General features: G+C 38.3%; 1 protein-coding gene across 2 annotated transcripts in view; it reads right to left on the reverse strand.

The window, feature by feature from the left end:
• The window catches only part of polrmt (RNA polymerase mitochondrial), a 79,909-nt gene that overhangs the window by 55,593 nt on the left and 5,314 nt on the right, over positions 1 to 19,002 (reverse strand). Inside the window, exons 1-5 of one of the 2 annotated variants that reach the window (XM_062960310.1) lie at positions 18,817 to 18,962; positions 16,054 to 16,149; positions 10,420 to 11,069; positions 5,834 to 5,964; positions 4,497 to 4,686 (exon numbers count right to left, since the gene is read on the reverse strand). In XM_062960310.1, coding sequence (XP_062816380.1) covers positions 4,497 to 4,686; positions 5,834 to 5,964; positions 10,420 to 11,069; positions 16,054 to 16,149; positions 18,817 to 18,859 — 1,110 coding nt within the window. In that variant the 5' untranslated portion in view covers positions 18,860 to 18,962. Of the gene's footprint in view, positions 1 to 4,496; positions 4,687 to 5,833; positions 5,965 to 10,419; positions 11,070 to 16,053; positions 16,150 to 18,816; positions 18,963 to 19,002 lie in introns of those variants that run through there. The other variant, XM_062960311.1, reaches the window with a different exon arrangement.

Raw genomic sequence — 19,002 nt, forward strand, 5'->3', positions numbered from 1 at the left:
TACTAACAATAATAATGTACAAATAATAATAATGAATAACAACAAATGCTTACAATAATAATGTACAAATAATAACAAATAATAGTAATACTAACAATAATAATGTACAAATAATGAATAACAACAAATAATGCTTACAATAATAATGTACAAATAATAACAAATAATAGTAATACTAACAATAATAATGTACAAATAATAATAATGAATAATAACAAATAATAATAATACTACAGTAGAGTCTCACTTATCCAACATAAACAGGCCAGCAGAACGTTGGATAAGCGAATATGTTGGCTAATAAGGAGAGATTAAGAAAAAGCCTATTAAACATCAAAATAGGTTATGATTTCTTAAATTAAGCACCAAAACATCATGTTATACAACAAATTTGGCAGAAAAAGTAGTTCAATAGGCAGTAATGCTATGTAGTAATTACTGTATTTACGAATTTAGCACCAAAATATCACAATGCATTGAAAACATTGACTACAAAAATGCATTGGATAATCCAGAATGTTGGATAAGTGAGTGTTGGATAAGTGAGACTCTACTGTACCACTATACTGCCATATTATTAGTAGTATTACATTAGTATATAATATACAATTATAATAGTGTATTATCATTATTATGTTGTATTACATTATAATATCAATATTAAATGTCTATATAATGAATAGTATTTTATATATATATATCTATATATATAAAAGAGTGATGGCATCACGGCAATTCACAAAACAACAAAACTACAGGCCCCCCAACCTCAAAATTTGACAACACAACCCATCATCCACGCCTCAAGGTTGATACAACAAAAAGAAAAGAAAAATAAAGTCCTAATTACAGGGAGAGCAATAATTTTTTTATCCAATTGCTGCCAGTTTAGAGGGCTAATCTCTGCCCACTTGGTTGCCTAGCAACCAAGGGACAGCCAGGTTTCAGTTAGGGGACAGGCAGATTTAGGCCTCACTTAGACTTCTTCCACAGATTATCTAATTTGCACTGGATTATATGGCAGTGTAGACTCAAGGCCCTTCCACACAGCTATATAACCCATTTATAATCTTACATTATCTGCTTTGCACTGGATTATCTTGACTCCACACTACCATATAATCCACTTCAGTGTGCATTTTATACAGCTGTGAAGGAGGGGCCTCATATAATCCAGTTCTGAGAAGATAATATAAGATTATCAATATACAGTAGAGTCTCACTTATCCAACGTAAACAGGCCGGCAGGATAAGTGAATATGTTGGATAATAAGAAGGGATTCAGGAAAAGCCAATTAAACATCAAATTAGGTAACCGTTATACACATTAAGCACCAAAACATCATATTATACAACAAATTTGACAGAAAAAGTAGTTCCATGCGCAGCAATGCTATGTAGTATTTATGTACTGTATTTACAAATTTACCACTAAAATATCACAATGAATTTAAAACACTGACTACAAAAACATTGATTATGAAAAGGCAAACTGCGTTGGATAATCCAGAACATTGTATAAGCGAATGTTGGATAAGTGAGATTCTTCTTTAATATGAAATAATTACTGGGATAGAATAATGCAGAACAATATAATCTCTAAAACCAGGACAATAAATAAACAGGGGAATTCCACACAGGAAACAATCAGGGCCAGCTAACACCTCCCAACAAAGTATTCCCATCATCAAAGTCTGGCAAATCCTGTTTTCTCAGGGCCACAGACAGTAGAAGCACATAAAATATCGCAAACAACACCACTCTTAAAACAAGGGAATTCCAGACAGGAAACAATCAGGGCCAGCTAACACCTCCCAACAAAAAATTCACTCTGGGAGGAAACAGCCAGGCTTTAAAGCTGCAAGGCCATTACATCCTAATCATTTTTCCTAATTGCAGCATTCATACTTGCCTCCAACAGACAAAAAAACCCAATCAGAAATATTGTATATTCACAATCTTTAGGAAATAATATCCCCTGATGGCGCAGCGTGTTAAAGTGCTGAGCTACTGAACTTCTGGACCGAAAGGCCACAGGTTTGAATTGGGGGAGCGGAGAGAGCCTCCACTGTTAGCTCCAGCTTCTGTCAACCCAGAAGTTCGAAAACATGCAAATGTGAGTGCATCAATAGGTACTGCTCTGGCGGGAAGGTAACGCCGCTCCATGTAGTCATCCCACATGACCTTGGAGGAGTCTACGGACAACGCCGGCTCTTTGGCTTAGAAATGGAGATGAGCACCAACCTCCAGAGTCAGACACGACTGGACTTAATGTCTGGGGAAAACCTTTACTCTTTACCTTAACTACCACCAATTCCTCAATACTTTCTTTCCCAGAACACCAGACTTCGCCACAGCAACGTGTGGCCGGGCACAGCTAGTCTATATATATAAAAGAGTGATGGCATCAGGGCAGCGGACAAAACAACAAAACTACAGGCCCCCCAACCTCGAAATTTGACAACACAACCCATCATTCACGGCTCTAGGTTGATACAACAAAAAGAAAAGAAAAATAAAGTCCTAATTACAGGGAGAGGAATAATAGTTTTTATCCAATTGCTGCCAGTTTGAAGGCTAAGCTCCGCCCGCTTGGTCTCCTAGCAACCTACTCAGCCCAGGGGACAGACACAGTTAGGCCTCACTTAGGCCTCTTCCACAGATTATCAGATTTTAACTGGATTATATGGCACTGTAGACTCAAGGCCCTTCCAACACAGCTATATAACCCATTTATAATCTTATATAATATGCTTTGAACTGGATTATCTTGACTCCACACTGCCATATAATCCACTTCAGTGTGCATACTAAACATTAAGACAACCATACAACAGACATTCAATACCACCACTACCTCAACAATTTCTCACCAACACTACCAGACAATGCCACAGCAATGCGTGGCCGGGCACAGCTAGTATACAAATATTATTACTTTCATTTCCTAAAAAGTACGACACTGAGAAATATGTTCATATTGGTTTTAGAAGAATTCAATTAAATTTTTGTACTTCTTTATATTCTTCATTTTTCAAGATGCCAAGAGAATAGGGATGTAAATGTTCATTTCATTACAACACTGAAGAATTAATACCCTATATACGCGAGTATAAGCCTAGTTTTTCAGCCCTTTTTAGAGCTGAAAAAGCTCCCCTTGGCTTATACTGGAGTGAGGGTCCGGGCCGGCTTATATTCAGGTCGGCTTATACTTGAGTATATAAGTAATCAGATTTGGACAGTCTTATCTTATTAAAGCCTTTTTATTATCTTAAATTACGGTTTTATATAAATATTCGAAAACATTTAACCTACTGATGCCTCAATTAATGTAATTTTATTAATATCTATTAGGTGCCTTGGCTTGTATATATATATATAGAATAATAACATTCATCTATATAATGATAATAACACCAAATCTATATATATAAAATGATAAAGTTGTTTGCGCAGTGACTATAACAACAAAACTAAACATCCCAGAAATACGAAATTTGGCAACACAATGCAAAAGGCTTGCCTCCGGGTTACAACAACACAACCACACTACAAAACCACAATCCGGACCCACAAAACTCACAACAACGCATCATGCGATAACAACACAACTAAACGCCCCAGAAATACAAAACTTGGCAACACAATGCAAAAGCCTTGCCTCCCAGTTGTAACAACACAACCACACCACAAAACCACACAGGACCCACAAAACTCACAACAACGCATCGTGACTATAACAACACAACTAAACACCCCAGAAATACGAAACTTGGCACACAACTAAACACCCCAGAAATACAAAACTTGACAACACAACACAAAAAGCCTTTTCTCCCGGTTGTAACAACACAACTACACCACAAATACAAACCACAAATACAAAATTTGACAACACAACTCATCCACCTCCCCAATCACTACATTCACACTTGGCCTCCAAAAAAACAATTACAATAATAACAATGACAACAACAACAACAATAAGAATCAACACCATCACAGGCAAGAAACAGCCAGGCACTGAGGCTGAGAGGCCAGTCAGTGCTACACTGGGCCTCCAAAAAACAATACAGTAACATCTAACTTATCCAACCTTCATGACCACTACAACAACAACAATAATAAACACCTACACAGGCAAAACCAAAAAAAATTATTGTACCACAATAGAAATGTAAACCGCACTCAGCAGAATCAGACATTACAACTAACAACAAACCAAAGACAACAGGGATCTCAACCAATTATCAATCAACACAAAAATTGAAGAAGGTAACAGACTTCAAATACTACTACTAATGTGAGTATAAAGAAGGTGGAGGTCACAGCATAAATACAACCTAATGTAGACTGACCAACACCACCAGACTAAGCCACAGCAACGCGTGGCCGGGCACAGCTAGTAAATAATAATAATAATGATAATGATAATTATTATTATTATTTTGGTAAGGGATTTAGCGTTTGCATCAAAAAGGCCCTCTTTGTTTTACCTTCTTGTAGAAGTCCTGGAGCAGAGGAATGGTGCAGATTTCCGCTTCTCGGGGACGCGGCGGGAGCTGGAAGCCTGGCCTGGCCTTCCGGATGCCTTCCAGGGCCATCTCCACTTCGTCTCCCTCCCTCATGTAGTTTTGGAAAAGCTCCTCCGGGCGGAAGCCGTCTTCTTCAAGTTGCTGGAGGCATCTGCAGAAGAAGATACGGAGTCAGGAGTCTATTATTATTATTATTATTATTATTATTATTATTATTATTATTATTATCAACACAACGACGTTGTATGGCACAGCAAACAAGATAGACATGCTGGATTTCGTTTCGCAAAACCCCAAGTCGAACACTTCCCAAGTGTCTAGGACTGTGTGATGTATTTTCTGATGATGCGTGCAGATCCCAGTAGGGTGGCCTTTTGCAGTTGACAGATGGTGATTTTGTCAATGTCTATTGTTTCCAAATGCCGGCTGAGATGCCGGCTTTTGGCACAGCACCCAGTGTGCCCATCACCACCGGGACCACCTGTACTGGTTTCTGCCAGAGTCTTTGAAGTTCAATCTTGAGGTCCTGAGAGCGGCTGAGTTTTTCCTGTTGTTTTTCATCTATGCGACTGTCACCTGGGATGGCGACATCCATGATCCAAACCTTGTTCTTTTCCACAACTGTGATGTCTGGTGTGTTGTGTTCCAGAACTTTGTCAGTCTGGATTCGGAAGTCCCACAGTATCTTTGCGTGCTCATTTTCCAAAACTTTTGCAGGTTTGTGATCCCACCAGTTCTTTCCTGCTGGGAGGTGGGATTTGAGGCATAAGTTCCAATGAATCATTTGGGCCACATAGTTGTGCCTCTGTTTGTAGTCTGTCTGTGCGATTTTCTTACAGCAGCTGAGGATATGATCAATGGTTTCGTCAGTTTCCTTGCACAGTCTGCATTTTGGGTCATCAGCTGATTTTTCAATCTTGGCCTGAATGGCCTTTGTCCTGATGTCTTGCTCCTGGGCTGCAAGGATCAGGCCTTCTGTCTCCTTCTTCTGGGTCCCATTTGTGAGCCAGAGCCAGGTCTTCTCCTTATCAGCTTTTCCTTCAATTTTGTCAAGGAACTTTCCATGCAATGTTTTGTTGTGCCAGCTGTCAGCTCTAGTTTGTAGTGCGGTTTTCTTGTACTGGTTTTATTATTATTATTATTATTATTATTATTATTATTATTATTATTATTATTATTATTATTATTATTAGGGCTGTGAGTGGCGCAGGGACCGCAGTTTCCCACCCACAATGTTGGCTCTCTGTTCCTCATTTCTTCCTTTTAAACATCTGGATAATGATGGACAGAAATGTTACCTGGCAACGATGTTGGGATGCACGTTGGACCGGCCCATGCAGCTCAGCGCAGCGATATAGGAGTCCTGGTTGGGTTTCACGCCAGACTCCTCCATCAGGCGGAAAAGCGAGCCGACTTTGGACAACGTGCGCTGCCAGGAGGAAGAAAAATAATTTTCAAAACCCCAAAACAAAAAAATAAAAGCTGCAAAATATAATTTGAAGAAGCAAAAAGTGCACTCTGCCGTTTGGTCATAACATTAGGATTCCTTCTATAAATAATATATTGTATATACCCCATATATACTCGAAGATAAGCCTTATTTATGAGCTGAAAAAGCCTCCCCCGCTTATAACGAAACTTGGAGGCGGTTGCTTGCAATATATGATATATTTATCTCTCATCTTACCCTCCCTTATCAGTGTTTTCTTTTCCAAAGCCTCCCTCGCTCTTAACCAAGGGAATGTTTTGAAAAGGGAAAGAAGCCCTTGTAAGTCAGGAAGAAGAATATATATACACCCATTAATCTTATAGAAGCACTAGCTGTGCCCTGCCATGCGTTGCTGTGGCGTTGTCTAGTGGTGTTGGTGAGAAATGGTTGAGGTAGTGGTGGTATTGAATGTCTGTTGTATGGTTGCCTTTATTTTCAGTATGCATACTGAAGTGGATTATATGGCAGTGTGGACTCAAGAGAATCCAGTTCAAAGCAGATAATATAAGATTCTAAATGGGTTATATAGCTGTGTGGAAGGGCCTTGAGTCTACACTGCCATATAATCCAGTTAAAATCTGATAATCTGTGGAAGAGGCCTAAGTGAGGCCTAACTGTGCCTGTCCCCTGGGCTGAGTAGGTTGCTAGGAGACCAAGTGGGCGGAGCTTAGCCTTCAAACTGGCAGCAATTGGATAAAAACTATTATTACTTTCCCTGTAATTAGGACTTTATTTTTCTTTTCTTTTTGTTGTATCAACCTAGAGCCGTGAATGATGGGTTGTGTTGTCAAATTTCGAGGTTGGGGGGCCTGTAGTTTTGTTGTTTTGTCCGCTGCCCTGATGCCATCACTCTTTTATATATATAGATTTTTCCCTGAAATATTTGTTAATCTCTGCTACAGATATGTAGGCATTTCCCCCTGCAAGCCTTTGCAATCCCTATGTACCTTTGTATATATCTATATACATTCATTTTATATATGAATTTTCCCCTCATGTTTGCAAATCTTTCAAATCCTATAAACATATAGATATCTAGAGATTTCAATGTACATGTATATCTGTATCTGTGTGTATGCATTATTTTATACATCAATTTTCAGCTCATATGTTTGCAAGCCTTTGCAAATCCTATACAGATATAATTATATATATATATATATATATATATATATATATAGAGAGAGAGAGAGAGAGAGAGAGAGAGAGAGAGAGAGAGAGAGATGTCTAGATATATATGAATTCAGATATGTAGGGTTTGCAAATATTGCAGGGAAAATACACACATACACACACAGATTTCTAGATAGATATAAACATAAATATTTAGGGCTTGCAAATATTGCTGGAGGGAAATGCACATATATAGAGAGAGGATTTGCAAACGTTTCAGGGGGAAATGCATATGTGAAATTAGTATATATAATTATAGATCTATATCTAGCTCTGCATTGTTTATATAGGCCTGTTACTATGTTGGAAGTTGGCCTGAGTCCCCATGGGGAGATAGGGTGGGGTACAAATAAATAATAATAATAATTATTATTATTATTATAGAATGTGTGTTAGTGCTGAGCCAAAGCCGATGGGGAAGCTACTTCATGAGCTCCTATTTATATTGTATTACTTTATTAGTATTATATTGCATTACATTATAATATTATTATCAATATTTTATGTACCGTATATATACTCGAGTATAAGCCAACCCTAATATAAGCCGAGGCACCTAATTTTACCACATAAAACTGGGAAAACTTATTAACTCGAGTATAAGACGAGGGTGGAAAATGCAGCAGCTACTGGTGAACTTCAAAATGAAAATAGATCCCAATGAAATTATATTGAGGCATCAGTAGGTTAAAGGTTTTTCAATATTTACCGTATTTCAAAGAAAAACAGTAAACTAGCTCTGTAAGTGGAAAAGTAGGGTCAACAAAAACAATATGGTATTAACAATAACTTAAGAATAATAACAACATTCAAACATTCAATGCCTATATAAACAAAAAAAATATGTAAACAAAAGACAATACTAAACATTGTACAGCCGAGGTAAAGTGTCATGTCAGTTCCCTTTCGCCTTCTCTCAGGCTTCTCCTATTGACACAGCCTAGCATGGCATTGGCCTTTTCAGATGCAGCATCACACTATTGACTCGTGATCGACTAAGACTCCTTTAATAGAATCCTAGAGTTGGAAGGGACCTCTAAAGGCCATCTAGTCCAGCCCCCTTCATTCTGCCTTCATTTATGTATTATTTATTAGCGACATGTATATCCCGCCCTTCTCACCCCGAAGGGAACTCAGGGCGGCTTACAAGTTATAGGTACATACAATATATTATATTATTGGTATAGAACAATATAAGCATGATATATTACTATATTGTACTATACCACTATGCTGCAATATTATTAGTAATATTATTAGTAATATTACTAATAATATTGCAATATAGTCATATAATATAATATATTGTATGTCTATATACTTGTAAACCACCCTGAGTCCCCTTCGGGGTGAGAAGGGCGGGATACAAATGTTGCTAATAAATAATAAATAAATATACAGTAGAGTCTCACTTATCCAACATAAACGGGCCGGCAGAACGTTGGATAAGCGAATAGGTTGGATAACAAGGAGAGATTAAGGAGAAGCCTATTAAACACCAAATTAGGTTATGATTTTACAAATTAAGCACCCAAACATCATGTTATACAACAAATTTGACAGAAAAGGTAGTTCAATATGCAGTAATGTTCTGTTGTAATTACTGTATTTACAAATTTAGCACCAAAAAATATTGAAAACATTGACTACAAAAATGGCTTGGATTATCCAGAGGCTTGGATAAGCGAGACTTGGATAAGTGAGACACTACTGTATTAGTAATATTACATGCAATATCTAATATACAATTATAATAGTCTATTATCATTTTATTGTATTATATAATACAATATATAATACTGTGGCGCAGGCGGGCTGTGGCGCAGGTGGGAGAGCAAGCCAGCTGCAATGAATCACTCTGACCAGGAGGTCATGAGTTCGAGGCCCGCTCGGAGCCTATGTTTGTCTTGTCTTTGTTCTATGTTAAAAGGCATTGAATGTTTGTCTCTATGTGTAATGTGATCCGCCCTGAGTCCCCTTCGGGGTGAGAAGGGCGGAATATAAATGTTGTAAATAAATAAATAAATTATTATCATTATTATTATATTGCATTACATTATAATATTACTAGCTGTGCCCGGCCACGCGTTGCTGTGACGTTGTCTGGTGGTGTTGGTGAGAAATTGTTGAGGTAGTGGTGGTATTGAATGCCTGTTGTATGGTTGTCTTTATGTTTAGTATGCACACTGAAGTGGATTATATGGCAGTGTGGAGTCAAGATAATCCAGTTCAAAGCAGATAATATAAGATTCTAAATGGGTTATATAGCTGTGTGGAAGGGCCTTGAGTCTACACTGCCATATAATCCAGTTACAATCTGATAATCTGTGGAAGAGACCTAAGTGAGGCCTAACTGTGCCTGTCCCCTGGACTGAGTAGGTTGCTAGGAGACCAAGTGGGCAGATCTTAGCCTTCAAACTGGCAGCAATTGGATAAAAACTATTATTCCTCTCCCTGTAATTAGGACTTTATTTTTCTTTTCTTTTTGTTGTATCAACCTAGAGCCGTGAATGATGGGTTGTGTTGTCAAATTTCGAGGTTGGGGGGCCTGTAGTTTTGTTGTTTTGTCCGCTGCCCTGATGCCGTCACTCTTTTATATATATAGATTATCATGCAGAGAAAGCACAATCAAAACAACCCAGGCAGACGGCCACCCAGCCCTAATAATATTAATATGAGTAATAATCGCTTGTGGAACTCGCTGCCCATTGAAATCAGGCAAGCCCCCACCCTTTTAGCCTTCAGGAAAGATTTAAAAACATGGCTCTTCCGGTGTGCTTTCGGAGAGTAAATGTTCTATGCTACTCCCCCCCGATATTTATCCTCTAGACTGGTTCACTATCTGATGTCCCGTCCCTCGAGGTTTTATTCTGATCCCTTTCTCACCCAGAGTTTTAATTTTTAATCTAGTTTTTAAATGTAGTATTCATGCGGCCCGCTCGTGTTATATTGCTGTTTTGATCTTATGTTGTACTGTTTATTTTATGTAATGTATTATTTAATTGTATTATGTTATGGTTTATTGTATTGTCTTGGGCATGGCCCCATGTAAGCCGCCCCGAGTCCCCGTTGGGGAGATGGTGGCGGGGTATAAATAAAGTTTTATTATTATTATTATTATTATTATTAATTTTTGGCACGATCACTTAGCCCCAAAAGGGGAGCATTAGTTTCGGGTAAACAGGGTAATCCTGTCGGTGAGCGATCAAGTGGGAAACGTACCTTCTTGGCGTATTCGTGCAGGACCAGGTTGTACATCCGGACGTCCAGCAGCTTCCTCCGGGCGTGGGAGCGGTGGTAGAAGGCCAGGCACTGCAGCGCTTTCTCCGGCTGGCGGAGGAAGAGGCAGGTGTCCATGTAGGACAAGATACTGAGCTGGAGGTTCCCAAGCTGGTGCCCGTTGTCTTCTTCGAGGGGCAAAGGAGGGTCCGGGAGGCCCTTTTCGAGCTCTTCGGTGCTCATGACGGCAGCCTTCTTGCGGCCTCGGAGGCCTCTGCCGCTTTCCAGAGGTTGCAATTTCGCCTTTCTTCCCGCATTTCTCAGTTGTTCCAATTGATCCTCAGGTCCTTGAGTCCGTTTGGAAGTAGGTTTTATAGGTTTCACCCCAGGGTTTGAGGAAACTCTGGCAAGTTTGGCTTCTAACCTCAGCAGGCGCTTGTGTTTGATGGACTTCTCCTTGTTCAGCTTCTCCATCCAGCGGCTGGGTTGAGGACTGCCTTGTTCGCCACTCGTCGCTGTTGATTCAGTCCGAGTCGGGCTTAGAGCTTTCCAGGGAGGGACGGGTTGAAAGAAGCTGCTTTTCTCCACCCGAGAAAACGGGACCGTGTCCATCCCGACTTCGGTCTGCAGTTGCTTCACTCTAGCCTCCAACACTGCAAAAAAGGGACAAAACAAAAAGGTCATTGCTGTGGAATATAAGCCAGTTGTTCTTGAACTCTCCAAGGTGGGAATGGCCCTAGATGATGGAAGTTATACCCTATAATATTTATAGTAATAATAATAATAAACTATTTTAATTGTATATTATATACCAGCTGTGCCCGGCCACGCGTTGCTGTGGCAAAGTGGTGGTGGTATTGGTTAAAAGTTGTTGTGGAATTTTTATTTGACGTTATTTGTATTTTTTTAATTAATTTTATTGTAACTTATCTTTTTTATTTATTATATTTTATTGTTTTGTATTATTTTTAGTTATTTTGTTGTAGTATTTTATTGTATTGATTTTTTTTATTGTATTATTTGTATTTATTTTATTTTTTATTCTTTTATTAACACTGGGCTCAGTGGGTTGCTAGGAGACCAAGTGGGCGGAGCTTAGCCTTCTAAGTGGCAGCATTTGGATAAAAACAATTATTTCTCTCCCTCTAATTAGGACTTTATTTTTCTTTTCTTTTTGTTGTATCAACCTAGAGGCGTGGATGATGGGTTGTGTTGTCAAATTTCGAGGTTGGGGGGCTTGTAATTTTGTTGTTTTGTGGGTCGCCGTGATGCCATCACTCTTTTATATATATATATATAGATTACATGTAATATTACCAATCTATATCTATATCTATATATATAATAAAAGTGAAATCGGAGTATGTATCAGCGTTTTGATTGGCCTGGCGGAATATGTGCTCGCGATTTGATTGGCCGCCACTATCCCAGGCCACTGAGACCAACAGGAATGACGGATCTGCACCAAACTTGGCCCACTTCATCCCCACGATGCACTTTATGACCTGCTGCCATTTGGGGGAGGATGGACTACAGATGATGGGATTTGCAGTACTTTCAAACACTTTAACTCCCACAGACGACTGCAATGCCCACCAATGATAGAAATGGACCAAACTTGGCACACAGAACTCCTGTCGACCCCTTTACGTCCTGATGTATATTGGGGCAGGATGGACCAAGGATGATGGGATTTGCAGTACCTTCCCTCACTTCTTGAGACCACAGCAACTGCCACAAATCACACAACTGAACCAATCCAGGCACACAGATCCCAAATGACACACTTCACATGCTGCAGCAGTTTGACAGAGGGTGGACCAAGGATTATGGGATTTGCAGTACATTCATCCCATTCACCTCCCACAAACCACTGTGATGCCCATGAATGACAAAACTGTATCAAACTTGACACGCAGGTGCAGGGTAGCCCACTTTACATCCTGGTGCAGTTTGGGGGAAGAGGGACCGTGGATGAGGGGACTTGCACTATCTTCACTCACTTCCTGGGACTACTGTGACCCCCACCAATGACTGATCAAGACCAAACTTGGCACATAGAGCCACCATGGCCCACTCTACATCTTGGTGAGATTTGAAAGAGCTTGGACCTTGGATGATGGGACTTGTAGTATATTCATTCACTTCCCGAGACCACTGTCACCCCCATCAATGTCTCATCAAGACCAAACTTCAAACAAACAACACCCATGACTCACTCTACACCCAGGTGCAGTTTGGAGGACGATGGGACTTCCAATACCTTCACTCACTTCCTGAGAGCACCGCGACCCACACAAATGACTGATCAAGACCAAACATGCTACATGGAGCCCTCATGGCCTATTCTACATACTGGCTCTGTTTGGAGGGGGGTGGATACTGGACGATGGGACTTGCATATGGGAGTTGGAGCTCACCCGCACCCACTGAACCCAGCTGACATTGGATATAGGCTGCACTTGGAACACAGGCAAACAAGGCCTTTCTCAAATGACCCGGGCATCGCCGGGTCGCCAAGCTAGTACCTTATATACTCGAGTATAAGTCGATCCGAATATAAGCCGAGGCACCTAATTTTACCACAAAAAACTGGGAAAACATTGATTCCAGTATAAGCCAAGGGTGGTAAATTTCAGAAATAAAAATAGATACCAATAAAATTATATTAATTGAGGCATCAGTAGGTTAAATGTTTTTGAATATTTACATAAAGCTCAAATTTAAGATAAGACTGCCCAACTCTGATTATTCTCATCTTCTTCAATGTAAATGTGCTTATGTATCCTTTTAATAATAATAGAGTAAAATAATACATGTAATAATAAATAGAGTAAAATAATAAATGTAATAATAATAATAAGATCAGAATGAAATAATAAATGTATTAATAACAATAAAAAATAGAGTAAAATAAATGTAATAGTAGCAACAATAATAGAGAAAAATAATAAATGTAATAATACCAATAATGATAGAGAAAATAAATGTACCATATATTCTCAAGTATAAGCTGACCCAAATATAAGCCAACCAGAGTATAAGCTGAGGGGGACTTTTTCAGTCTTAAAAAAAAGACTGAAAAACTAGGCTTATACTCGAGTATATACAGTAATATTGCAGTATTGTGGTAGAGTACAATATAGTAGTATACAATGCTTATATCGTGCTATGCTAATATAATATATTTATATACATATTATAGATATGTTGTGTGAAGAAGATGAACATGCCACAGCTTGTGCAGGTGATGGGAACGTTTTGTTGTTGAGTGAGGTTACCAAGTAGGATCCTTTTAGAGTTAGTTAATGTGCGTGCAAGTTATGTGCAGACTGCTAACCACTTTCCATTTGTTTTGTTTTTTGTATGTATTGTAAAGATGTGTGTTAGTGAATATGTGATTTGGCGTGTGTGTTACTCTGGCTTAAATACCATTAACCTTAAAAAAACCCAGAAAATAAACACTCAATTAACTGCTGGCATCACAGAACAACCACTGACTTAACCACTGGTTTAAGTACTTAGGAAACAAACTCTCAATCAAGTGCTAGCTAGCCGCATCTTCAAAACAAAGTGTACCTAGACTCACCTTCAAAAGAAACACATAGCTGTCTGTTGCCCCCAACAAAGCAGCTAACCTTTAACTCCAGGAGTCAAGCACACACGCAGCTTTCTAGTGCAATCTAAGCCAAGGCTTCCATGAAGCAAGGGAGCAAAGGTAGCTTCTTGCTTCCTCAACTCAATAATGATAATAATCTATATATATAAAAGAGTGATGGCATCACGGCAACTCACAAAACAACAAAAGTACAGGCCCCCCAACCTCGAAATTTGACAACACAACCCATCATCCATGCCTCTAGGTTGATACAACAAAAAGAAAAGAAAAATAAAGTCCTAATTAGAGGGAGAGCAATATTTTTTTTATCCAATTGTTGCCAGTTTAGAGGGCTAATCTCTGCCCACTTGGTCGCCTAGCAACCAATTCAGCCAAAGGACAGCCAAGGTTCAGTTAGGGGACAGGCAGATTTAGGCCTCACTTAGGCTTCTTCCACAGATTATCTAATTTGCACTGGATTATATGGCAGTGTAGACTCAAGGCCCTTCCACACAGCTATATAACCCATTTATAATCTTATATTATCTGCTTTGCACTGGATTATCTTGACTCCACACTACCATATAATCCACTTCAGTGTGCATTTTATACAGCTGTGAAGAAGGAGCCTCATATAATCCAGTTCTAAGAGGATAATATAAGATTATCATTATGCAGTAGTCTCACTTATCCAACACTCGCTTATCCAATGTTCTGCCGGCCCGTTTATGTTGGATAAGTGAGACTCTACTGTACTGTATTTACAAATTTACCACTAAAATATCACAATGAATTTAAAACACTGACTACAAAAACATTGATTATGAAAAGGCAGACTGCGCTGGATAATCCAGAACATTGTATAAGCGAATGTTGGATAAGTGAGATTCTACTTTAATATGAAATAATTACTGGGATAGAATAATGCAGAACAATATAATCTCTAAAACCAGGACAGTAAATAAACAGGGGAATTCCACATAGGAAATAATCAGGGCCAGCTAACACCTCCCAACAAAGTCTGGCAAATCCTATGTTTTCTCAGGGCCACAGACAGTAGAAGCACATAAAATATCGCAAACAACACCACTCTGAAAACAAGGGAATTCCAGACAGGAAACAATCAGGGCCAGCTAACACCTCCCAACAAAGTATTCCCATCATCAAAGTCTGGAAAATCCTCTGTTTTCTCAGGGCCACAGACAGTAGAAGCACATAAAATATCGCAAACAACACCACTCTGAAAACAAGGGAATTCCAGACAGGAAACAATCAGGGCCAGCTAACACCTCCCAACAAAAAATTCACTCAGGGAGGAAACAGCCAGGCTTTAAAGCTGCAAGGCAATTACATCCTAATCATTTTTCCTAATTGCAGCATTCATACTTGCCTCCAACAGACAAAAAAAAAACAATCAGAAATATTGTATATTCACAACCTTTAATAAATAATATCCCCTGATGGCGCAGCATGTTAAAGCACTGAGCTGCTGAACTTCTGGACTGAAAGGCCGCAGGTTTGAATTGGGGGAGCGGAGAGAGCCCCCACTGTTAGCCCCAGCTTCTGCCAACCCAGAAGTTCAAAAACATGCAAATGTGAGTGCATCAATAGGTACTGCTCTGGCGGGAAGGTAACGTCGCTCCATGCAGTCATCCCACATGACCTTGGAGGAGTCTAAGGACAACGCTGGCTCTTCGGCTTAGAAATGGAGATGAGCACCAACCCCCAGAGTCAGACATGACTGGACTTAATGTCAGGGGAAAACCTTTACCCTTTACCTTAAATACCACCAATTCCTCAATGCTTTATTTCCCAGACCACCAGACTTCGCCACAGCAACGCATGGCCGGGCACAGCTAATAATAATAATAATAATAATAATAATAATAATAATAATAATTTGATATGGCCTAAGCCAAGGCTTCCATGAAGCAAGGGAGCAAAGGCAGCTTCTTGCTTCGTCAACTCAATAATAATAATAATAATAATAATAATAATAATAATAATAATAATAATATTTTGACATGGCATTAACTTACCTTCCAAGAGCTCTGCCTGTTCCAGTACCCATCTTTTCCTGGCTTCTTCCTTCACCTTTGCTGAGGAATACTTTCTCAGCCCGATCCATAGAGTTTCTGGGAGAGAACAGAAACAAAAAGGGTTTTGAATATTGGCGGGGATTGGCTTTAATGGTTGGGAGTTGTAATTTGCTCACATCCAGAGAGCATTGTGTACTCAACAGACGATGTTTCTTGGCCTAATTTGGCACGTATACCCGACATGCCCAACTTTGGATACTGGCAGGGTTTGGAGGGGATTGACCTTAGAGGTTGGGAGTTATAGTTCACCCACTTTGCCCAACTTTGAATACTGGTGGGGTTTGGGGGAGGGGGCCATGTGATCCCCACTGATGACAGATCTAGACCAAAATATTTAATAAACAATTAAAATAAGTAAAATATAAAATAAATACTAAAATGAATAAAATTGTAACTGAAATATGTAATAAATACTAAAATGAATAAAAATACAAATAAATAAAATGCACAATAAATCTATATATATAAAAGGGTAATGGAATCATGGCACCAGACAAAACAACTAAACTAAATGCCCCACAACCTCGAAAACTGACAGCACAACCTCTCATCCACGCCTCTACGTTCATACAACAAAAAGAAAAGAAAAATTAAGTCCTAGCCACAGCAACGTGTGGCCGGGCACAGATAGTACTCATATAAAAATAATGTAAAATACAGTAGAGTCTCGCTTATCCAACGTTCTGCCGGCCCGTTTACGTTGGATAAGCGAGACTCTACTGTATTTTACATTATTTTTATGTTGGATAATAAGGAGAGATTAAGGAAAAGCCTATTAAACATCAAATTAGGTTATGATTATGCACAAAAACATCATGTTATACAACAAATTTGACAGAAAAAGTAGTTCAATACGCAGTAATGTTATGTTGTAATTACTGTATTTATGAATTTAGCACCAAAATATCACGATATATTGAAAACACTGACTACAAAAATGGCTTGGATAATCCAGAACCTTGGATAAGCGAGGCTTGGAGAAGTGAGATTCTACTGTAATACAGAAATGAAGACATACATATAAAATGAATAAAATGTAAATAAAATATAGAATAAATATAATAAACACTAAAATGAATAACCAAGATGTACAATAAATATTCATATAAAAATAATGTAAAATAAATACATACAGTAGAGTCTCACTTATCCAACATAAACGGGCCGGCAGAACGTTGGATAAGCAAATATCTTGGATAATAAGGAGGGATTAAGGAGAAGCCTATTAAACATCAAATTAGGCTATGATTTTACAAATTAAGCACCAAAACATCATGTTATACAACAAATTTGATAGAAAAAGTAGTTCAATATGCAGTAATGTTATGTTGTAATTACTGTATTTACGAATTTACTACCAAAATATCATGATATATTGAAAACATTGACTACAAAAATGCGTTGAATAATCCAGAACGTTGGATAAGCGAGTGTTGGATAAGTGAGATTCGACTGTACTAAAACACACTCATAAAGATATAATAATAAAAATAATTAAATTAAATATAAAATAAATACTAAACGATTAAATAAAACATACAACAAATACTAAAACATACACGAACAAGAAATAGAATATAAATAGAATAATATGCTTAATCAAATGAAATAAAATATAAAATATAGACTAAATGAATAAATACAAACAAGATAAAATAAACAAAAGGAAAATAATACAAAAATGAATACATAATAATAATAATAACAACTTATAATAATAATAACAATAATGTCTCCTGTATCAATTTAATGATATAATGATATATAATAATATTGTATATACATGTAATATTAATAATAATATTATGATGTAATACAATGTAATAATAATTATAATTGACTATTATAATTGTATATTTATATTACATGCAATATTACTAATAATATTGCGATATAGTTGTATAATATAATATATTGTATGTATATATACTTGTAAACCGCCCTGAGTCCCCTTCGGGGTGAGAAGGGCGGTATATAAATGTCGCAAATAAATAAATAAATAAATAAAATAAAATAAAATAAAAACAATAACTTTATTTTTCTACCCCGCTGCTATCTCCCCGAAGGGGACTCAGGGCGGCTTACATGGGGCCAAGCCTGAATAAAAACAATAGCAATATAAAATACAACAATAGAATTATAAAAATGTAAACGTTAGCCAATAAAAACAAATGACAAGAACTAATAAAAATACGGAGAGGTTGTAAAAGTAGACTGGGTAAGGTGCACCATATAAATATTGTAAACACGAGGTGACTGATAAAATGAATATAAATGTAAAAAAAATAAAGATAAATACTACAATGCAAGACAAATAAATAAAATACACAATAAATACCCATATTAAAAATAATGTAAAATAAATACATATATATATATATATATATATAAATATAAAATAAATACATAAATAGGAATATAAGACAAAATCAAGGGAAGGAAATGGGTTAACAGGCTTTGAGAGGCCAAGGCAGGCATGGGCCAACTTGGGCCTTCCCTCCAGGCGTTTTGGACTTCAACTCCCAGAATTCCTAGCAGCCTACCGGCTGCTAGGAATTCTGGGAGTTGAAGTCCAAAACGCCTGGAGGGAAGGCCCAAGTTGGCCCATGCCTGGCCATTGAGAGGTGTTTCTGAGGTAAAAGTTTTGAGGCCTAGAGTGTTCCTGAGGCCTAGGCTTTTCCTGAGGTAAAATAAAGGCCTCACCTGCCCGCCAAAACAGCGCCCCCTGCAGCTTCAGCACGGACATCCTCCTCCTAAGACCCCCTCAGCATGTCTGATTTCTGCGCATGCGCTCTTCTTCCCTTTCCCCTCGCCCCGCCCCTTTTCCCTCTTTACGCAACCAATCGCCTCCCAACGCCTCCTCCCTGAGAGGAAAGGCAGCTCTCTCCC

Source organism: Anolis carolinensis, unplaced genomic scaffold (assembly GCF_035594765.1).
Source record: "Anolis carolinensis isolate JA03-04 unplaced genomic scaffold, rAnoCar3.1.pri scaffold_7, whole genome shotgun sequence".
In the NCBI taxonomy this organism is placed as follows: Eukaryota; Metazoa; Chordata; class Lepidosauria; order Squamata; family Dactyloidae; genus Anolis; species Anolis carolinensis.